The sequence below is a fragment of the Myxocyprinus asiaticus genome, chromosome 43 (genome assembly GCF_019703515.2).
Source record: "Myxocyprinus asiaticus isolate MX2 ecotype Aquarium Trade chromosome 43, UBuf_Myxa_2, whole genome shotgun sequence".
Lineage (NCBI taxonomy): Eukaryota > Metazoa > Chordata > Actinopteri > Cypriniformes > Catostomidae > Myxocyprinus > Myxocyprinus asiaticus.
In genome coordinates, this window is record NC_059386.1 from 23825224 (window position 1) to 23849903 (window position 24680).

The window sequence follows — 24680 nt, forward strand, 5'->3', positions numbered from 1 at the left end:
CAAGCGAATCTTTCCAGCATTAGCAGTTTAGCTTGGCAAAACGCTATAACTCTGTTTTTATGTTGCATTGTATTGCACAGTCAACCAAGCAAGCAAAGGCAGACAATCAAACATGCTAAGAATACCTTCTCTCAAGTAGTGTTGGGAAGTCCCATAACTTAGATTTATTTCAGTGAATCTGCATTTTCAGCATTTGTTTTAATGAATTCATTCAAACAGTTCTATCCATGGACTGGCTTGCTGAGTCATCACTCAGTACAGTTCACAAAAGTCACTGCACCCCGTCCATAATTTTACTTGTTCTTTTTATTAGAAAAATAAAATGTAGGTAAATACTGTCCTTTATATAATGTTTTCAATTCAGTGCTGTTTAGTTCTTCATAGTCCTGTTTAGTGTACACTTGTGTATTCAAGTTCTTGTCACCATAATTGTTTCTGTGCCAAAAAAAGTTACTTTTATTTAATTTTTTATTTCATCTGACAATTATATAAAGGATATTATCCCCTTAAATAAATTAAATGTACAGTAGATAGTTTTTTTTTGTAACTTGTAGTGTGTTTAATAGGGCTGCATTGACACAGATTTCCCGATTCGATTCCGATTCACAAGCTTCATTCGATTCAATATCAATTCATATGGGTAAATTTCTGTTCCGTGTGCAATTTGCTTACAAATGAAAGAAATTATATCCCAGCTAATGCTCTTAACTTTAACGGATCCTTCTAGGAAACACTTCTAGGTTCAATTTCGAAAAATATTAATTTTACAAATTATATTTAATGATTAGTTTTTCATCAAATTGGTCACATTTACAGTATATTAATATGTAGAACACATGCTAATTCAGTACTGTCTCTTTAAGACTAGCATCATCAGCGAGTAAGCGCATATAATGAGAGAAGACATGCATTATTTCTTTAGCACATCCTTGTGTGATTAGAATTGAATGTTTTAATTGAAGTTTAATTTTTGATGTAAACAGATATTATTCAGTGTCATTTATACCCAGCCCTAGTATTTAGCTGCTTTTTCAAAAGAGTTGCGAGACTGTAGTTTACAGGGTTGGGGAGTAATGAAATACATGTAACGGGATTACGTATTTAAAATACAAAATATAAGTAACTGTATTCCACTACAGTTACAATTTAAATCATTGGTAACTAGAATATTGTTACATTCAAAAAGTATTTTGATTACTGAAGAGTTTACTTTGCATTTTATTGTCATTTGTTTCATTTAATATTTAATCCTTTCAGATGGAAAACATTTATACATATAAATGATGCGATCCAAAGTGCATTTGAACAGCGGTGAAACACTTTCTTATGATGTGTTACATTCATACGAGCAGACAGAGAAGTTAGTTTGGAGCAGAAGAAATAGAAATAAACCTTGTGTAAATTGTCAGCTTTACGCTAAGCTAAAATGCTATTTCTAGCCATTTTACATGCATGTTACCAGGCACGATCATATTTTTTTATCAAGAAAATTCACGTTGGATCATAATACCTTTTTACTAGTAAGACCTTTTGATTTTAGGGCAAAAATCGTATTTGTGATAATAATTTTTGTATTGTTTTCCTGTAAAAATATCTAAAAATCCTAAAAAATAAGATCAATTTGATTGATCTTGTTTTAGAAACAACACTGCATAAGATATTTAGGTTTTTCAGAGAATGTATTTTTAACATGTGTATTTTGTCTGACTGTACTGGCAGAGTTTTTATAGTCAAAACAAGTGAAAAAAATCTACCAGTGCTGAAGAAGTAATCCAAAGTATTTAGAATACGTTACTAACCTTGAGTAATCTAACGGAATATGTTACAAATTACATTTTACAGCATGTATTCTGTAATCTGTAGTGGAATACATTTCAAAAGTAACCCTCCCAACCCTGGTAGTTTAACTATAGCCATAATAAATTAATTATAAGTAGCTTGTAGCTTGGCAAACTACAGTTTTTAAAGTAGCTTCCCCAACACTTGTTGCTATACATTGGAACATCCATTGTCAACAGAGTGCAGCAGTCTTGTTTGGGAAGTAAAAAAATTTTTTTAACAAGATCTTATAAACCTTTAAAAACAGACATAAGCTCTGAGGTTGTTAATCAGTGATAGGCTATATGCTTCTGTTGAAGTAACCAGTCTGCTTGTGTACATGTTTAATAGCGGAAATCAAACTACACTACCCATTATCCAGCAGATAAAGATCCACCAATCAGAGAATCATAGCCAACAAAGTGTGGCAAACGAGCCCAGCAGTGACCACACTCCCCCATGTGCACTGTGAATAAAACAATTGAGTCGTTCTCCCTACACTCTCAAACTACTGACATATTTGCAAATATCTAAATATTTTGATATGAAATTTCAATATATTGTTCCTATACTCATAAATAACAACTTTAAAACAATAGTTTTGTTAGTAATTGTTTTTAAATATGATTACATCATTCGCAGTGCTTCATGGGTTTGTAGTCACTTTCCACATTAAAGTACACAGTCTTGTATCTTTGTCTTTTTGTCAAATTTTACATTTTTGCTTCCAATCGAAGTTTGTGATGTTGTGATTTCCCTCAGAGATGGTTGTTTTGGTTCATGGCTTATAACTCTTTTATAAAGAAATTTATGAAGACATAAATGGGAAAAATAATTCCAGAATGAAGGCAGCTGAAAAAGTTGAAGGGCACTGTTCCAATCGTTTAGGGGATGTAAAAGTTGTTTATGTTGAGATAACACATTGAGCCTGTTGTTTCCTTCTCTTGCAGTTGCTCACAAGGGGACTTTGTGACACACACAGCATGGCTGAACAGATCAAGTATACTGTACGCAGGAGAGGATAAGTGGTCCGTAGACCCCAGGGTGAGCTTGGTTACTTTCAACCAGGACGAGTTCACCATCAAGATCGAGGATGTGGACTTGACGGATGAAGGCCAGTACATCTGCGCAGTGCAGACTATCAGCAGACCCCGAACCACATCGGTGCACCTGATCGTTCAAGGTCAGTTTGGAGTTTTCTAATGTGTAGTGATGTAGGGTGCAAAGGGTGAATGGTTTTATGCTTTGTTGGTTTCTTTCTTAAAAGGATAGTTCACCCAAAAATGAAAATTGAACATGAGTGCGATTAAATGATGACTGACATTAATTTTTTTGAGTGAACTTGCACTTTAATAGGTTGTACTGTATTTGTTACTGCTTAAGTGCACGTTGGGTGTGTAATGTGTGTTGCTACAGTTATAATAGCATTTTTAGGAGCCCATTTTTCAATATCGGTTGCAAACATCTTGAACTCCAGTTACCATATTGGGTATTTTAATGAAGTGGATAATTATGTAATTAATGCTGATTGTGTAAAACCTTGAGGGTGCATTTTTTCGGTCCAGATTTGTGGGTCCAGTGTTAATATGATTGATGGCAATGTCATTCCTGTGCAGTGATGCAGTAAGTCATAACAGTGCAGACCGAAAGTACTGTACACTGGCTGGAGATTTAGAACACTGCAGCATTCCAGCTTTTAGAGTAATATTTTCTGAATGTGTTGCAGTCTTCTGTCTAGATAGTTGATTGTTCATTCCAGTAGTAGTTTTTCAATGGTTGAATGGTGATTGCAGAAAAGATCAGGGCAAAGTTAGGTAGCATTTTTCTAAATTGTGTTTGTGTGTCTGGTGTTTTTGTGTACATGTGAACATGGTTTTGCAAAGTAGGAAATTAATCAACATCTTTGTTGGTGTTGGAATAACATTCCGATCAACCAATTACATTTTAGGGATTGGGATACGGGGAAAGGGGTAGGGTTAGGCTGGCATAGCTAGAACTTTAACTAACCAACAAATTGTCTGGTATTGCAGTTTATTCTGGCCACATACTGCCCACTTAGACATGACAAGCTATCTGACTGGCATCTAAAGAGATTATTCACATTTTGTTTTGTTTTTACATGCTGTTTACATACCCATGGAGTCTAGGTTACATGCTATAAGCAATCTTTCAAATCTTTCTGAGGCTAAGACTATGTAAATGTCTTACTTGGCAAAATTACAATGACCATAGCTTTAGAAGGCTTCTAACCAACATTATGCATCTAAATAATTTGTAAAATTATATTCAGTCATTCAACAGTACATCACAAGTTGAGCCTTTGATTGTATTTGTACCCATCAGGCTTTGCTCACGAAACGTAACCACTGACAAGAAGAAAATTACCTGTAATAGGTTCATGGGGGTCCATTTCTTAACTTTTAACTATTGTTTCAAAACCTGAGTTTGTGCTTGTTTACATGCTGTGGTTGAATCTTTGTTTGTCTTAATTAGTCTCACTGACACATGGTTTTGAGAGAGTCTTTGATCAATAAAGGAAGAAATGCACTTTGGGCTAGATGAGTTCATGCAGGGAAAAAAAAAAAAGTATTCAAGACATCATCAATTAGACTCAACATAAGATCAAAGAATGAGGAGAGTTTGGGGAAAAGCTGCATGAAATATCTCATTCACTTTTGAAAATAATTTCTAGTGGTGCTTGCTAAGCCAAGCATATCACTATTGCTCTGATTTAGGGTTAGGGATTTAAACAAACCCCATAACCCAAAGTATTAAACTTTGGCCTCCTGCCCCATTTGTGCTACATACATGAATGATGCCTCAAATTTTACAGCCTGTTTAGGAGAGGTGTGTGATTTCTAAGCGATCAGACTTTTGCCAGATTTTCACCTAGTGGACAATATAACAGGTGAAAAAATCCCATAGACTTGCACTGAAGGTGGGACCTGAGCCATATTTAGGGACAAGAATATCATAGAGATTGGAAATAGGCTCTTTTGACTTTTGCTCTTGAAACCACCCAGAAAACCTTAGCAACTAAGGTTGTCAGCTGTACCCTATTATTTGGGGCGTTCCGTATTTTGGCCAAAATGAAAAAGTCCTGTACGATACGCCTATTTTCCTTTAGTTAAGCTGCCAAACACTCGAGAGGGACCTGATCTGTGACTGACTGAACAGCCATCGCTTCACCAGCCGGCATACCCACGACAAAGTAGCCAGTACTTTTTGTCTGTTCTAACGGAAATGAAGTAAACACGCAAGGATGGGTGATGGAAGTCTGCAATTTCATTCCAAATCTGACCCAACAGCTCAAAATATAAATACTTTTTGTAGGCTTACCATTGGGGTAATATGAGGGCATGTTTTTTTAACAAGGCATTTTTAAGGTTATTAGGCAGAAATACTGTAGATCCTCAGCATAAACTTTTATTTTGCATAATAGCTTGCCTGTATATAGTCCTTAGGGCTATATTTAAAGCCTTGTGGTAAATTAAATTACAATTCTTACTGTTCTTACGCTGAATATTCTGTCCCCTTCACGTCTGAAATGATTTTTATGCCCCTACACTTGATGTATTAACTTGGACTAGTAAGCATCCACCTAGCAACATTGTAGCAATCTGTAGGAAAACACATTACCAACCCCATAGCAATGTGCTAAACCCTCTCAATACACCCCAGCAACCATATAGCAGCACCCTGGCAACTACCTACAACTTCATAGCATCATGGCAATGAGTTTAGCATGAACAAGCACCATTCACATTTTCAAATCTAGTTTTAATATTATAATATCAAACTTGGACGTGCAATATTATATTGAACACTTCCTGTTAGCATCAAAATATGTCACTTTAGCATTCTGTATAGCACAATCGGTCAGTTCAAGCCCAAGTATTTAGCAGATTCAAGTCATCTGCTCTGTTGCCTTGGCAACAAAGTTCTAGAATACTGCCTTGATTGAGAGAGTGAAGGGCTGTTTTGGCACGGAGGTCAGATTCCACACAATACCTGGACATGAAAGCATGCCAACAGAAATATAGCCATAGCCAGCAGTTACCTAACAGACCACGAAGCACTAAACAGAAGCATGGGATGCCTGATTGGGGCATACGAATGTAACCACAGCTGGTGGGAGATAGATAGAGAAATGGGGAAATTGTGCGAAAGCCCTCAGCTCTCCGTCTTTACAGTGTAAACTGCACATTTGAATAGAGATCCAATTTGCTTCTCCACATGCAGAGTCACAGCCATGCTCTTTAAATTTTTCGTGGGAAATGAGTTCGTAATAGCCTGCATAAGCAGGTATTATATAAACACTGGGAGGGGTTTTGTGAACACCTGCTTGTGACAAAAAGCGTCAAACTCAACTGCTGTCACGAATACAAATAAAGGAGGAAATTCTAGAGATCTCTATAGTACTGGACTTACTGATTTTTATTTTTTTTATTTTTTTTTTTGTAATTTTTTATTTTAAGGGTGATATCTGTAAAAGAAAATTTGTATGGCTCCTCTGTCATAAAAAAACTTGTACATTTGGATGACAATTCACATGAGAATGAGGAATTTAAAGCATAATTTTATTTGCATATTGTGGGCCATGTATGCTGCTTCACAGGACTGACAACAGCATTCAAACAGCATTCAAACCTGTATGACTTTTTTATTTTATTTTTTATTTCGTGGAATACAAAAGATGTTAAACAAAATGTTAGGGACTTACAACCTCAGTCACTATTAACTTTCATATGGGAAAATAATGCATTGAAAGTGAATGGTGACTATGGCCAACATTCGAAACAGTGATCTTAAAAGACATCTATTGCACATGTATTATAGCCAGAACCAAACAACGCAAATTTTTGTTAATAAAAAATAAAACAGTACGTAATTCGGGCAGGTCTTTTCTTCTTGGTGGTGGGAAGTGTACCTTTTTTACAAAGTGTTTAATTATATTCATAATTTTTGTATTTTTAAATTTAGTCAAAATTTCATCATGTCATATTCGTTAGTTTTAGTAAATTTTACGAAAATGGCATATCATTTTAGTAGACAAAAATAACATTTTAGTTGACGATAATGTAGAAAATTTCAAAAACATACGTCAAAACTGTACCAGTCCAAACTTTTACCAAATATTTTTTTTAAATGTATAAACTATTTACAATTATTTCAACATGTATCAAACATATTCAAATTGAATATGTTTAATATACAAGATTAAACAACAAAAAAACTGTCCTGAAAACCTGAACTCCTGAATTAATAAAATATAATGAATATACTGAATTATTAGCTACTTTTTAGAAGCTACTCTGTTGTGAATTCCTTATGTTTAGGTAAAGGTTATTGCATTGCATGTAGCATGTTTTTAAAGAAAAAGCATATTTACAAAGCAAGTTATGCATTCTGGCTAGCATGTTACTTGGTTTTGGTTAACTTGTTCTTTCTAGGGATGGGCAATGAGTTATTTTGTAGTAAATAAAATTAGTTATCGATTACTTTAAATTTTAAATTTTAATTCAACCTTAAACATTTGAACCTGTTTTTCTTATGAAATAAGCACTATGCATAAAAAATAAATAAAATAACATTTGCACTTACACAAAGAAACATACTTTCCAAGTCTTCTGAAGTGATACAATCACTTTAAATAATGACAGAATTTTATTTTTGGGTGAACTGTTTCTGTCATCCATAGCATCAACCAATGAGTTGTAACGGCAAGATTTAGGTGAGAGAAGCAGTTTCATTGTTGAGCATGGTAGGAAAAGGCACAAAGGAAAATCAAATTGCAATATTCAAGTAATGTTTTTACTAGTTGAATATTTAAAGCTGAAAGAGTACTCCATTAATCGATTACTCTTGCACATCCCTAGTTCATTCGTTTCATTTTCTGTGGAGATGTAAGTTGTAATATTACATTTATGTTGTGGATATAGCTGATTAATCTCACATACATTATAGAGGATGTGTTCGAACTTAATTCAGTAGCGGTTCTAGCTTGTATGGTGCCCTGGGCGAAACCCGCTTCAACACGCCCCCAAAGTTATTGACCACCCCCTCGTGCCACCCCCCCCCCCCCCCCCCCCCCACACACACACACACACACACACACACATACAAGATGCCGCCCTGGGCAGCTGCCCATGTCGCCCATGCCTAAATCTGCCACTGACTTAATTAATCCGTTCATTGTACAGGTGTTCAGCTCTTTTAGCTCACACGACTCAAGCAGGGAAATCCCCAACATGCTATGACTGGATTATTTGAATTAGTTCTTTCTAGATTTTTCTTTCTTTAACAAAAAAAAATAAATAAATAAATTAAAAAAAATAATTTTTAGTGCATTGCTAACATTATTATTTTTTCTCGCCATAGTTTCATCAACCATATGTTTTAACTACAACCATTTGATTATTTTAATGATGCGTCTTTGTTGTCTAGTCTTCGTTGTCAAAATAAATAAAAAAACCTTCAGCATTAAACATTTTCGTCAGTCATTTTGTTGACGAGATTTACTCTGGTGGTGGGAGAAAACAGACATTTCCAATTCAGATGGCAGTAAAATCACAGACTAGCACATGCAAATGCTGAAATAACATCACCATGTCCCCATGTGAGACAGTTACCGTCAGAATAAGGCTTATGCCTGCAATTATCACTAAATATTTACACCACCAACACTGGTTCAGTGCTCGTTAAAACAGACATCAACAGCTAGAGATAAGTTCATTAAGGGTTTATTAAGTAAAGTTCTGTCCACTATCCATCCACCAAATTCCCTTAGGCTATGATCCCTGAACACCTGCTTGCGTCTTATGTTTCCGCTCTCCGAAAGCGTCAACATGCTGAAGGCCTTCGGCGATCCCTGACTACCAGGTCCTTATCCTTAATAACCGCAGGCACTTGGTCACGGTATCTGCACTGCAGATGACTTAAGTTATTATAATTACATGGAGATGCTTGTATGTGTCTCTGCCATTTCTGAAGCCTTCAGGGTTAAATGGTGTTTATGGGGCCTCTTACAAATTGGAGTATGATGACATGAACACTTGCATGTTACTAGAGGCTCCATACAGGTCAGAGAGTTTCAAATTCTTCAGCGCTTCAAACTGGTGGTGTTTATCAATAGCTCTTACCTGTAGTCTTAGTTAACTTGGTTTTCATAACAACCATTTAATCACCAATGAACGGAAATTCTCTAATCATTTACTTACACTGTCTAGCCGGATCTGTTTCAAACTTGTATGACCTATGTGGAACACAACATGAGGGTGAAAACATTATAACACCCATTGTTCAGGGTTCCCATGCTCAATAAAAGTACTTGGAAGTACTTACATTTCTGAACAATTAAATAAAATTACATTTTAAATCTTAGTTTAAAATTACTTTGTGCAATTATCAAACCACAAGGGCTATGATTTATTGAAATAAATAAATAGTCTGCACGTGCTGCTCGCTGCACTCACTTTATGTGCACACCTCTGTTCTCAAAGCATGTGTGAGGTGTGCTAACATGCACTGAGCGTGTTACATATACAGTGCTCTAGATTCACAAACTGCATATTTAAGTAATTCCTAAAGGATGCTTGGCCACTAAAACATTCCTATCCAAATCTAAAGTAACCCTATAGCACTGGGTTTCTGTGGACAGAAAATGGATGAGAGCATTTCACTGCGTTAAAAAGGCCACTGTCAACTCTGCTACAAACCGAAACTCCTTCCTTCAGATTTCCACCAAAATAATAGTAGAAGGGGTTTAACTGGGCCACGTAGCAATGCCTGTACAGCTGAAAACAACTCGCTTCGCAACTCGCTTTTGGCACCCCTCCGTGGACATTTCACCCAGAACATTGTAAGGTTATAGCTGCAAGCATAGCTCCAAAAAGGGGCGTAAGCTCCAAATCGGCATTAAAGATATAGTTAGCCCCTAACCTTACCCTTTCCCTAACCTTAACCGTAAGTGGAAGTGACACCCCTTTCGCTCCCATTTGAAGATCTCTGGTCTGCAGCTATACATACTTGCAGAACATGGAGCGCACACGTGCCTATATGCCTAACAGACACTTGCCACAGGGGGCAGTGTTTCGCATTTCATTAAGCACAAACCAATTTTAGGTAAAGAAAAGTTACTGTTTCCAATTTCACTGTGCGATCAGTCTGAATGGAGCGCCAAGTGTATTGTGACCACCCCTTTAAACTACTTATGCATTTGTATATATACCATTTCAAGGAAAACAATAACAAAGGACACTACTGTGCATGTCTGACCCAGAAGAATTTCCGATAGCAGCAACCCAGAACTTATCAAATAAAATGACTAGCACGTCCTTTTTGAGTCTAGCTAAAACAGAACAAACAAGATATTTGCAAAAACTGAACATAAACAAAAGGTGTCATTACCGGATCGTTTAAATAAGATTCTGTGTCAACAAAACTTCTCAAAGAACATCAAGTGATTACCTGAAATGACTTATCCAGACAAGTTGTTGATACTGAGCGTCTACACGAGAGAGGCGATGAAATTGTATCGTAGTTTAGATGCTCACAATTATTTCCTCAGCGGGGAGATCGGGAATATTGGATCGCTCCAGTTATAATCATGAAGTCATTCAATAAAGCTGTATACGTGATCTGCTGACAAGGTAAGGATTTCGTTTTTAATGATAAAAATACTGTTCTTCTGGTTAAAAGTTTCTGCTTAATGACTAAATGTAAGTAAATTACTTGTGGAGCCTCATTCATTATAATGGGTGCGATAGTCACTTTTAGACCTCTATCTCTCAAACGTACAAGTATTTGGCATAAATTGTATTCACCTATCAGAGATAAGATGTGTGCTACAATTGTTAGTACTGCATGTATCCATCCAGCCATCTCCCTTCACTGAAGCAATGTGTCCATTTTTCTTTGCTTTTATGGATATCTAAACACTTTAATTTCCATTAGTTCCAGGCATCCAGGGAGCATCCAGCCACCAAACAATATGCTCCACATTTTAATAATGTTATTTTATGACAATTGTGTTAACGTTAGTAATGTTAATTGTGTTAAAGTCACTATGAACGAAGCGCCTCCCACTGTTGTCTGTTGTTGTTGTGCGTTCCATTCAGAAGTAATGATCCATATGCTCTATTACCTTTGAAGACTTCACCATCCAATGTGAGAGCTTTGAAAGGCTCAAAGGTGTGGGGCTCAAAAATAGGGGTCATTTAGAACTTACTTTTTAAATAATTTTACTAGAAATTCAGTTTGAAGCGATCTTACAGCATGACTATCATGATTGTACTCTCTTCAAAGTGCCCTTCAGAGGGTGATTTATCCCATTTGGAACACAGTCTAAGTTCGCGTCTAGGAGGAAATGTTCAAGGAACAAAAATACATCACTTCTTTAAACCATCTTGAAATGGCCTATAGCTGAATATTTTACAGTAAATGTCAAAAATGTTGTTTCTACACTAATAATTAACAACTTTAAAACAATAGTTTTATGTGTTTCTATTGTTTTTAATTTGATTACATCATTCACAATGATTCATGTGATTGCAGTTCATTCCCTCTTGAAAGATTTTAAGTACAACATATTTTACTTTTGTCTTTTGGCCGGTTTTCAAATACTTTTTTGCGTCAAATTGAAGTTTGTAATGTTTTGATTTAGCTCCGAGCTGGGTGGTTTGGTTCATGTCTTAGAACTCTTTAATTACATTTTTATTTTTTATTTTTTTTAATCCCTGTGGATACAATGAATTGTAAAAATGCTTCCGGAAGACAAGACAGCTGAAAAGTGGTGGGCACAGTTGCTCTCTGTCTCAGTGACCATGTGACCATATGACAGTGACCATGCTGTCATCATGTAACTGTGTAATTTGTCCAGAAATGTAATCATTATATTGAGTGCTTTAGTGGGGAAGTCACACTTGAGTATATTAATCATCTATAAACATCAAAGATCATCACAATTTTCATCTTGGGTGTTGTTTTTGTCTCATAGTGTCTCTCATTACACATCTAGACAACTTCATTAAAACATTATTTTTAATAAAAATGTTAGAACCAGCATGTTTTCCCTGTTTCTTTTTCTTTTTTCTTACAGCTGTTAATTTGTGTACTCAGGCACATTGTGTCAGCGTGGGAGGGAAGTGCGCTATGATCGTGTTTGCAGAGGCGAACCGTGTTAACACCACAACTAATTCATGCTAATTGAAATAGCCGCGCTCCAGAGGTCTCTCTCAGAATATCAGTTTAACCATCATGTTTCCCTCCATGCAGTTGTTGACGAATAATAATGTCAAAGAGAAACAAAGAAAACTTGTCCTTATCTTTATAAAACTGGTCTGAGCTGCTGCCATCCACATTTATGAGGGGAAAGACTGCAGTTGCCTTGCGGCTGTTGGCTTCAATGGTGCACTCTGAATGTCTTCCTGAAGATGTAGCATGTCAGACAAGCTCACCGTAGAATGGGCATATTTTTTAAATATCTGTTTTTGCTGGTCTCAGCTTTGCAGTCATGCAGTTAAATTAGTTAGTTTCCTGTTTTTACTGGATAACTTGGTTGTTTGGTGGCATTAGCAGTGCAAAAATACACATTTAATTACTAAGATAACTCACAAAAATCTTTAGAAAAGTTCTGGAAGAATCACTTTAAATGAACAGTGATGGAAGAAACCGACAATTACTTCACTTAAAGAGGGAAGTGTGAAAATCACTCACTTTGTACTAAGATGTGTGAACACATTATTTTCTAAAAGCCTCAAAGCTGATATTTTAAACCCTTTCTTAAGGGGCTATGATGTAGCCCGTCTGCTTTTTGTCTTTAATTTGTTTCTGTCAGATACCTAGAGGATGGGATTATATCCCAAACTGTGATGGAGAAAAAGTGGCTTGATCCTGCCTCAGCATGGTAAATGGGATATCCCCCAAGCTAAGCGAAGAGCCGGCAAGATGTCGGAGGCTGTTTTTCGTTAAAAGCGAATGTGTTGCATAATGCATGGAAATGAAGTAAATATTCATTCCCTGATTAGACTTTGCATGGTAATCAGCCCCTGAAAGAGGTCATCATTTGCATGTCAAATCATCTGACATTTTCACTGGATGCAAACATTGTTCCTGCAGCTGTGCATCAAATATTAGAGCCTTGTGTATTCGTAATGTAGATATTTATTTTGGTCACAGAGCAGAGCCATTATATCAGCTGTACATGAGAAGAAGTCAAAGTCAAGCACTGTTTGTACACAACAGAATCACAAAGTGTTGTTACATTTGTATTCACTGGCATTGTGGGCAGTTTAACTATTGATTGTGTGCCTATTGATTCTTGAAGAGAAAGACTGCATAAGTGTGTTAAATATTAATGAATTTATGAGAAATACCAGGAAGTAACACTAAATGTGCCTTGCTCAGCTTTTCGGACATAAATCCACAATCAAGACATTTTTCCACAGAATTATTATTCAAAGAAGGGATGGGTCATGATGGTCATCTGGGGCCGGTTGAACTAGCTGTGCATAAATTACAACTTAGCCTAGTTGTGTTGTAAATGAGCACTAAATTACAACTTACATAAATGAAATATTTAAATAAACTTGGGTGAAACGAAACTCCACATACAAACTAAATATTTACAGAGGACTTTGACCAGGAGAAATGGTTGAAATATAAAGGCAGGCTGATTGGATTACATAAATAAGATCATGTTTTGCATTTCTTCGATCCTTTAGAAATACATACACCAATCAGCCACAACATTAAAACCACCTGCCTATTGTTGTATTGGTCCCCCTTGTGCCGCCAAAACAGCACCAACCTGCATCTCAGAATAGCATTCTGAGATGCTATTGTTCTCACCACAATTGTACAGAGCAGTTATCTGAGTTACTGTAGACTTTTTTTCAGTTTGAACCAGTCTGGTCATTCTCTGTTGACCTCTCTCATCAACAAGGTGTTTGTATCCGCAGAACTGCCCCTCACTGAATGTTTTTGGTTTTTGGCACCATTCTGTGTAAATTCTTGAGACTGTTGTGTGTGAAAATCCCAGGAGATCAGCAGTTACGGTTACAGAAATACTTAAACCAGCCAGGTTATGTCTTCAGGTGTATCTTCCTTGGGAGAGGCTGATCCTGCACCCAGTAAGGATGTGTCTCAGTGTATCTGGTTCTGAACACAGGGGACATGATGGATCTTCCTCGAGACATTGGTAGATTTTTTTGTGGGTTGGATGGACACTATAGGTCAAACGAATAAGGAAGCTGAGCCTTCTTGATTCCATTTCCCATAGGTCCTTCAAGCTGATTTCTCCTCTCCACTCTCTCCCAATTCATCCACTGCCTCTACTTGGCCTGCGACACAGCCTTGGCACACCTTGTTGCCTCCTCCTGTTGGCAAACTTCCGCTACTACCAAGTTTTGCCATTCTGAAGGGGGTGCCTTTCTCCAGCAATGTTGTTTTTTGCTGAGCCCCAAACCTCCTCTCCCATGTTGGACTTGGCCCACTATATCACCATGGTGAAGGGCAGACATGCCTGCCATGTAGGACTCTTTGGAGTTCACTTTCTTCCTGTAGTCAAAACTGCGGCGGTAGCTCTGATTACTGCACCTCTGGGCTCTGACAGGCTCATTTCTAACCTTACCTTGGCATACTTAAACTCTTCTGTGAGACTTGAGAGGGCAGCTCAAGTATTCCTATTCCATATAGGCCTGTGGTGCTCAGGCATAGAGAAACGCCAAGCCATTTTCTCAAATGGAAGCTGACGATCCTCTATGTCTTCTCATCTCCTGTGAAGGGGATCTCATACATAGTTAGTGGCCACATAAGGTGGGGAAGTAGCCAAAACTGCAGACACCAGGCTTTCAGTTTACCAGGCAGCATAGATTGGTCTATGGTTCTTGCACCTCTAAGGTCATGCACCTGGTCAATGTCGTTTAACTTTGAGTCATACAATCTTCCTAGGCTTTTAACTGGTTTCTCTGACACTGTTGGTATTGGTTCCTGATCAATAAAGAATCTTTGATCTACCAGCTTGCCATTGATAGATGCTCCTTGATTTAGATGGCTTGATCTTCATCCTTGCCCCTGAGATGTTCTCTTGAAGTTTCCCTAGTAGGTGTCTGGTACATGGTGCCATTGTGTTCAAAATTGTCATGTCATCCATGAAGGCCCTGATGGGTAGTAAATGGTTTGTTTTCTCCAAATAGCTTGCCAGCCTTTGTGCTACCACACTGAAAAAAAATAATATTTTCTTCCACATTGAGGAGACTGATGGGGCGGAACTGGCTGATTGTCGTTGACTCCTTTTCTTTTAGAATCAGGACTCCTCTTGCTCTGCGCCATGCTTTGGGTATGATTTTCTTTTCCCAGGCCACCCTCATTAGTTTCCAGAGGAAACGTAGAATGTCAGGAGCACTCTTGTGTACTCTATATGAAACCCCATTAGGCCCTGGAGCTGATTATACTCTTGCCCGTTTACTGAGTTCTCCACCTCCACTTTGGGGGGCTCACGTCCATCTGGTATTGTGGCTGTTCAATTGGTGGAATAACTGAGGGAACAAATACCTTTTGATGTATTTCTTCCTTAGAGTATGTTTTTTTTAAGTGCTCCTCCAGATTTTATTTTGACATGGTCAAGTTTCCTCCATTCTCTTTGAATGATCTGAGTTTATTGTCTCCCACACTGCCTTCTGTGTGGCTCCATGCCAAATACACGTGGGGTTTGCTCCCACTGATCTTCTTTTCCCTTGCTACTTTTCTTGGGTGGATGGGCTCCCCATATGCCTCTGCTACAGTCTCTGTGCTTGAAAGCCCTTGTTCAGGGGGGCTCATGTTCTGCGAGCTTTGGTGTACTTCCAGTCACTGAACTTCATTCGACTGACTTGATTGACTTCTCAAGAAGTATTTATCAGTGCAAAGTGCGAAGCCCTGTTCTATCACTTTCAAGCACCTTTTCTTTCCTTGATGTACTTTTATGCTCTTCAGAGTTGTTACCTTTCTCCATCCACAGGGACAGACTTGAAGCCTTTCCTCAGATACAGGTGGTTTGCAAGATTTTGGTGAGTGTTTGTCTTCCCCGTAGTTTTAAACCGCTGTTGAGTCTGTATCAGTGTCATCAGTCCGTGAGTCTTCTTCTGCCCCTGCACTCACAGACTCTAGGTGTATTCTCTCTTTGGTTGTATTCGTAACCATTTAATGAACGACACCAAAACACTGATAAGTACTGGGTCATGCTGACATGAGTAGCTAATCCCATGTCTGCCCCAGATGGGGTCTGTTTCCTCCAGTCTTTCCAGCAGTCACATGGTCTTTCCCTTGTTGTCAGCCACTCTATTCTTGGCCGTAAATATGCATCACTACATTAACTCAATAATTAACTTTTATATGTTATTGAAAAATGTTTAAGAACAATGATGCCATAATAAAATGGCAAATCAAACAAAAATATGTGTTAACTACCTTTAACTGTTGAGGCCGCTGCCAAATTGTTTCTTTTTACATGACATCACGACTTTCAAGTTGAGCTTTCATAGAATTCAGAGTATACAACTTGTAATTACTTGAAGACAAGTTCTTCAAATACAAGAACACTTTTTACAAGTCGTAATTTCATAAAAACGTGATTATGGATGGGACAATATATCAAATTTTGATATATCGCGAACCAAAAAAATTATGAACATAGTGTTGGGTTCAAGTCCACCTTAGTGGAGTCTGAGTCAAGTCCGAGTCTTTAAACAATCGAGTCCAAGTCGAGTCCGAGTCCACAAGGGGCCGAGTCGAACTCAAGACCGAATCCATAACAGGCCAAGTCCGAGTCGAGTCCGAATGAATCTGTTCATGAATCTGAATTCAAATTGTAACCGTAAACTCAACATCAATATTTTAAGCTTATTTTAACTTTCACAACTAAGAAAAAACAATTGTCATTATAAGTGTAACAAAAACACCTCTATATTTTATGATTAGTTTCCTGCTGAACAAACTTCAAAGTGGTTTTAGAATGAAAGCATATGCTTTAGGTGTATGAAGACAAAACTTCTTATTGAGTTCTGTTGACATTTCAGTTATTTGTTGCTTTTTCCCCTCTACTCATACATAGACTAAAGAAAGTGAAAGCTGCGTTAGTCATTAAAACCAGAGTTATTATTGTTTAAAGTTTTTATTTTGTTTTTTATTTCTTTTTCATTTTCAATTTGTCCTTTCAATTTAGTTTAGATTTATCTAAAATATCCCTATCTAAAGAAATAATATATACTGATATTCCTTTTTTGTCTCCATCTGCCGACTGGTTTTGTGAGTCAACACAGTAGTAATTAGCACTCGCTGAGAAGTTACATCTCATGACTTGACTGCGAATGCTACATCCAAAAACACTGGTAAAGCCCACTGCTAATATTAGGACCTTTTAACATGGACATAATTGTTAATTCGTGGAACACTTTGGGCAGTTCTATGCACTGCTTGTGCACCTAAAACCCTGATGCATCTGTGGGTTATCGTTTAAAAAAAATAAGAGGTATCATAAAAATTTATTTAGTACTACCTTGAAGAAGCTATTTGACAACAGATACTCTCATATATTCCACAAGACAAAAATAGTAACTGAATTTAAACAAATGATCCGGTTCAAAAGTTTACATTCCCTTGGTTCTAAAAGGGGTAGTTCATCCAAAAATAATAATTCAGTCATTGTTTACTCACCCCTGTGTTGTTATATATCCATATGATTTGCTTTCTTTTTCTTAACACAAAGGAAGAAATTGTGAAAAAAAAAAAATAAAAAAAAATATTGTGCTCATTGATGTCATACAATGGCAGTTTATGGTGACCACCTCTTCAAGCTTCAAAAGAACACAAAAGGATAATTCAGAAGTCTAATAAACTATTGTATGCGACTCATGTCTTGTTCTGAAGGAATATGATATGGTTTGGTGAGAAACAAACCGAAATCTGATGTATTATTAAGTGAAACTCTTCACCGAACGTTGATCTCCTGTGCGGTGTGTTGCTTTCTCTATGATTAATGACTGTTTGTGTAATAATTGTTCGAGTCCCTGCTTTGTCCTGAGCTGTAAAGCTGCCCACTTTTCTTAAGAAAAATATTGTACATTCTTTGGTTTCCCAGCATCTTCTGCACATTTGAGTTCTTCCCAACAGTGGCTAAATAATATAGACATCCAGCTTTTGACACTTAGGACAATTGATGGACACATACACAACTATTACAAAAGATGCAAACATTCATTGATGCTCATGAAGGCAACACAAGAACCAAGAACCAAGGGGATGCAAACTTTTGAACAGGGTGATTTGTTTAAATTACAGTACATTTTGTGTAATGTAGCTTTTGAAGGGAAGTACCACATAAAATGTCTAATCTTTTATCTATTATATTTGCATACATTCTGAAAGCGGTGTGAAAACGTATAGGCCTAAAACAAAAGGGGCATGCAAACTAATGCAATATATAGTTTGTGAAAAAAAAAAAGCAAATATATGTGTTGCAGTGAGACACTTAAAATGGAAGTCAATGGGGTAAATTTTCGGAGGGTTTAAAGGCAGAAATGTGAAGTTTATAATTTTATAAAAGCACTTTTGTTGAAATGCATTTATTATTTGAGCTGTAAAGTTTAAATAGTCATTTTTACAGTGATTTAGGGTTTGTTGACATTATATCGTCATGGCAAAGAATTTGTAAAATTGTCTATAACTTTACACAGATGCGGTTAATAAGTGATTTTTTAACACTAAAATCATGTCTTGTGGCTATACTTTTGAAACAGTGAGTATTTTAACATTTACAAATTTACCCTATTGACTTCCATTGTAAGTGCCTCACTGGAACACAGATTTTATTTTTATTTTTTAAAGAAAAGGAGGGACGAGTCTAAATAAATTTTTGTGGTTATCAGTATTATGCCACAAATGCTGTCGGTTGAGTTTAACTTGTACTGAACCCGGAATATTCCTTTAAGTGCTTGTACTATGTAAAAAGTGCAGTTTAGCTGTCTGAATGTGACACTTGTCTGATTTATCTCCATGCTCGTGGGGAAAATGGACATTCAGAAAACACCCCGCTTACATTCTCACATGTTGTGCGAAGACATGGATCGGCTTCTTTCAGCTCATTGAAAACACATTTTTGCATCAATTTGGGCATTTGTGCTGACTGACAGGATGACATAGAGTGCTAAGCATGACATCATTGCCATGGTAACCAGACACATTTCTGCTGATTTGCTGAAAACTACAATGAATGTATCTGGACCACAAGAGACTACAGATGCCTACATGTGTAGATACATTACACCTAAAAAGACTTAATAGCCCAATATTAATAATATTTTTCTGAATTTGTAGTAAACTGTGAGAGACATGATGTCGGTGACTTGACTTAATGAAGTTCTTAACCACTACGAAACTGCGATGCGAGCACCGTCTTGGCTGCATAAACGGCGTGTGCGATTTTACCAGTTGTCAGGTCCCATGATGTGCAAAACTGCCTTGTAGTTTCTAGTACATTGGCTACATACCTGTCTTTATCTGTTCGTCGTGCCAGCCACCTCAGTAATCGATGTTATACAGTAGTCTCCGTAGTAACATTCAAGCGCATTGGTTGACTGAGTGTGCCGCTCTGCAGGTGTGTTTGCTCAACACTGGTGCTACAACTGCGTGAGTGTCCATTTATTTCTGTTTCGTTATTTTTATTTATTTTGTTCATTGCATCACAAATCAAATGCCATGGACTTGGCTGGACTCAGAAAAAAATCCAGAGTCCCAAAGGCTCGAGTCCGAGTAAAAATGCATCCGAGTCTGTGACAAGTCCAAGTCCGTTAAAATTGGACACGAGACTCGGACTCGAGTCCAAGTCCGAACTCGAGTACCCCAACTCAAGACGAACCATACTTGATATTTCGACATTTGCAACATTGTTTTCTGTCCATGTGATCTGAAATGAAATTACCCGTCAAACATTATAATCTCTCTATCGCTTGATTTTAACCCCACTGTGCTTTATTCTACACTGTGTCTTAATATCCTTTTATGTTCTTTACAATCAGATAAAAAAGTAAAAAGAAATATTCATTTTAATCTCGCACAGCCTGGATGCACTAAAGAAACAGAGAGATGCTCGTTGATGTTGGCTGAACCGGAACACTGCGAGACATCGTTGAACCCTTATAGTGACTGTAACCTTTTTAGCGTTTCTTACACAAATGAATGTAAACTCAATGTTATTACTTGTAAATTGTACACATTAATGATAGCTCATATCATTATTATACATACAATTTCATGATATGATATTAATTAATATAATGTAGAATTTGTGTATTTTTACAAAGTTCAATTTTGATTATAATAATAATGACAAACAAATTATTAAAATATAAATATACACTTTCACATACTTTTTTCTGGACAGGTTTTGTTCAGTTCTATTGCTTATACTGCACCTGACCAGCCTGAATTTAGCCCACTATTTTTGAAAGCTTATTTGTTTGTGATCTTTTCTTATAAGGAAAGGTATATTAGCAACACATATTGTTTAAACTTTGAGCATTTATATGGTGTATTAAACAACTTTACTTTGATGAGAAATTATAATGAGCATTTTGCTCAAATATATTTTTAGAATTTTGTCATTTAAGTTTTATTATATAGAATCGAGATTTTATCGATTCATGAACCTCATATTGTATATCGAACCGAACCGTGAGACAACCATATCGTCCCATCCCTAATGCTGATATTCTAACACTAATAAATTATCAACAATTTCCAACAAACATAAATTGTGAACTGTCAAGCTCCAAAAAGTATATATATATATATATAAAAAACACTATAAAAGAACCAGAAAAATAGCTTTGTGGAGGAAATTTAGGCTGAAAAGCTTGCCCTCCACCTTAAATCTTAAATATCCATCAAACTTAAAAAATTAAAACCTGGCAGATATCAATACTGTTTGATGTCATGATGGCATCTTTGACGCCATGATGTCATAACTGACATTGTGACATGGCAGTGTGTACAAGCATGAAACAAATAGCATTGGTATGCCATATTTTTGTCTTTTTATTGAAATTTAAAATGGTTATATCCAAGTCATGGCCTGGTTATGCTTATGTAATGTCATGTTATGTTGTTATATGGTATGCCTTGCTAGCAAATGTATATATTTGATCACCCATATCATGCCTTACTGAGGATTCCCACTTCCAAAGCTAGGAAAAGCTGAGGTTAAATCTTGGGAATAGGCTGCGATATGGCTAGTTATTTCTATTCAATTGCTCCTCCTGTCAACTGAAGATCCCTTTGAAGCTCGGAAATCCGGCATCAAAAGTAAGAGGATGGTACGACTCTATTAAAATGCAATTTAACATGCTTTACCTCATACAGAGGCTGGAGAATCCAATCTGGGTGAGACAGACACACACATACACACACACACACATCCCCAAACTTCCTTTACTGATTGTGTGACAGCCTGTGCAATATAAAGGGAGAGCCAGTCATTGTAAGCCCTTTATTGGCTTTGAAAATGGCTTTGAGTTGCATTTCGGCCATCTGTTTTAGAAAGATGGCTCACAAAGATATGCAGTATCATTCCAAGACACAAGTCATAAACACAGTTATAGAATCATTCCACCCTGGTGCAGTTGTAAACAGTCCTCTTATTAACTTTCATATAGTTTCCTTGGGTGACTGTTACGGTTTGTCGATAAACATTGCTATGTGTCTGCTCTGCTGTTTTTGCTCGGAAACAGTCGTTGAAGAACTGCGTGGTGCATGGCTTTAAAATAGTGAGCAGAGCTTTTTATGTTTTTTTTTTTTTTTTTTTTTTTTTTTTTTTTAAAGATGAATTTATACTTGACATATTTAGAACAATGAGCAAAAAGCATTCAGCATTGTAGGCTGCAGATACTTAAACGTGTTACTCTTGCTGGCTGGAGGAAACTCTGAAGCATTTTTTGTATTTTGTTTTCATCTCACATTATGTAAGTAATTAATTTCACAGTAAATTTTACACACAAGGATTCAACAATGCTAAATTCTTCAAAAGCAAATTAAAAGGTCTTGAAATGTTCTTAAAAAAATAATAAAAATAATATATATATATATATATATATATATATATATATATATATATATATATATACATATACATATACATTTTTTTTGTATCTTCCCTGATGTCCATTGATAATTTTAGTAAAGTTTTTTTTTATTTTTTTTTTTTTTTTGCATTAAAACAATAATTTAGTAATATATGATCATTTTTCACCCTGTCTTTGACCCTCTGTATGAATATACAGAGCAATCCACATTGATATGATCCGAAAAAACATGCAATCCACCCTGAAATATGCTGAAGACACATCCACATCCAGTTTCCAGTATCATCCTGCACTGAAATGCACATCACCAGAAACGCATCTCTAGATAGGTATCAAATGGTCAAAGATGTCTTTAAAATATTCCAGATGGCTCCCCTTTGGTGTTCAGGAATAGTGAGGCCACAGTAGGCCTTGTTTGTCCTTCTCTCTCAGGTTACGAACTGGAGCGCCAGTGGGCGGGGCCAAGAGTGTGATGATTTTAAGTAGGCATTAATGTTTTTGAGCTGAAGAGGTGGTCATGAATTAATGAGCCCCCAAATGACGTAGGGAAGTCATGGAAGTAGGAACGAGGCGTTTTTGCAGCTTGGTTTCAATACACTGATCAGCCACAACATTAAAACCACCTGCCTAATATTGTGTAGGTCCCCCTCGTGCCACCAAAACAAAGCTCCAACCCGCATGCTATTCTTCTCACCACAATTGTACAGCATTCTGTTGAAAAAAGAAGTTGGGGCAGGACAAATTGAAGAGATTGTTATTTATTTATTTTATTTTATTTTATTTTTTGCACATAGCTAATAGCCTTTAGTTTTCATCAAAGACCAACAAAACCGCGCTTGTACCATGGACAATAGCAATGAATAAATTTAAGCATCTTCTTTAACAACCATTTGATGATACGAATGTTAGTGCAACAGAAGACAAAATGAACCATGTTTTGCTACTAGCTATTGCTAGTCTGAGGTAGGTGGTATTATAAATCATCTCTTTCTAGAGAGTATTTTTGTATTTTTGTCCATTTTCTTGAAAGAGAAAGACTGAAATTTGAAATGTGCAGTTATATATCTGCTAACAGTTCATGCATTTTGTCAGCTTTCGGGAGTACACTAGAGTATAGGTGACCTCAAAAATTACAAACATGGACTACAAGCCACAAAACTCAATTTTAGATTTGATTGCATCTTCAAAGGGCTTATTTCTTTCAAACTCTTGAATTGTGTTGCCATTAAACAAATTAAATCTTTTGCCCTATATGTGATTTTGTGGCAAACAGGAGATCATTTGCTGAACTTGATGCTACTGTGTAATATCCTCGCTAATATATTTTAAGACAAAAATAGACAAAACAATCACAAAATAATGAGGCTGATATGCTCTCTGGCTCAACACTTTGTCACTTATGAGGTGGACGTGGTCTTAAGCTGACATAAAATAATTTATTTATAGGCGTGTGTCTCAGGAGGAACATGTCTTTAGTGACTAAAACAGGATAAAACTGCAGTACTGCCTGCCTTTGTTAGCACCAGCACAGACAGTGATTGCAACCTTTGTTGAGTTGTCTCAGCTTTGAAATGCAAAACCAAACCTCTTGACAGAGTACACGTGTCAAAATAACATCTGTTTTCAATGGCAGAACATAATGTGTCAAACAACACTGGTATTTTCTGATCATACCATCATTGCCACCTATTATTACATTAATTGTGAACATCACTTTTGAGCTACTGATGATAATGCAAATTGCTTTAAGCAGCGTGCTCATCCGTGTTGGGGAGTAAGTAATTAAAAGTTGCGACGGCAATTGCTTAAAAGGATATGTAACCCAGGTCACTAAGGGTTAAAACAGTATCCTGTGAAAAGAAATGTGATAAGCTTAGCATTATATTTATATATATATATATATATATATATATATATATATATATATATATATATATATATATATATATATTGATGTAGCCACACTAATATTACTATAGATGTGATGCATTTAAAAAGAGATAATAAAAAAATACAATTTATGTTGTCATTTTGGCTAAAATAAAGGATTTATGTGAAAAAGATAGTGAACGAGAATGCTCACTGAATGAAACCGGAGGTTAGTCCCGAATCCACAAGGCCGTTAGATAGAGTGAGGGAGAAGCTGCCAGAAGTTTAACGAGAGTGGTTGCCTTTTTTGTGCTCTGATGCAAAAAGAGTTTAAACTGAGAAATTGAATGTAGAAATCTTTGAATGTAGACGCTATTGAATGTAGAAACCTTTCAATGTAGAGACCTTGAACCGGAGAAAATTGAGTAGAGAAACTTTGACGGAGAACATTGTACAGAGAAACAGAGCCTCTAACTAAATGTTCGCTTTGTGAAAGCGATTTTCTTCATTGTGATATAAAAGATATCCTCCTTGGTGAGAAGCACTTTACCATTAAGAGTTATATAAACATGTTGTCAATATATATATATATATATAGCATAATTGCTGTTTAGTTGATAAACTATGATGATTCAGTACCATATAAGAGAAAATTATGTTTCAATACAATGATAAACTCAGAAAAGTGTGTTTAGTAATGGTATTATTAAACTAAATGTGTATATTAGCTGAAGTTTATGCCACCACGTGAAGCTAGCCTTGCTAGCGCTGTATGTGCAATTGAGTGTATTAGCCGCAGGTGGGCTAGGTCACACGTGTTGCTCAGTAAATTAGAAAATGCTAAATTAATCAGACAAACATGTTGAGGTTGAAAGTCAT

At 36.5% G+C, this 24680-nt stretch overlaps 1 protein-coding gene across 5 annotated transcripts in view; it reads left to right on the plus strand.

The window, feature by feature from the left end:
* The window catches only part of LOC127433308 (neurotrimin-like), a 469555-nt gene that overhangs the window by 386940 nt on the left and 57935 nt on the right, over positions 1-24680 (plus strand). For all 5 annotated transcript variants that reach the window (XM_051685086.1, XM_051685085.1, XM_051685087.1 and 2 more), the window contains one exon: positions 2769-3001. In XM_051685086.1, the coding sequence (XP_051541046.1) occupies positions 2769-3001 (233 nt within the window). The remainder of the gene's footprint in view (positions 1-2768; positions 3002-24680) is intronic.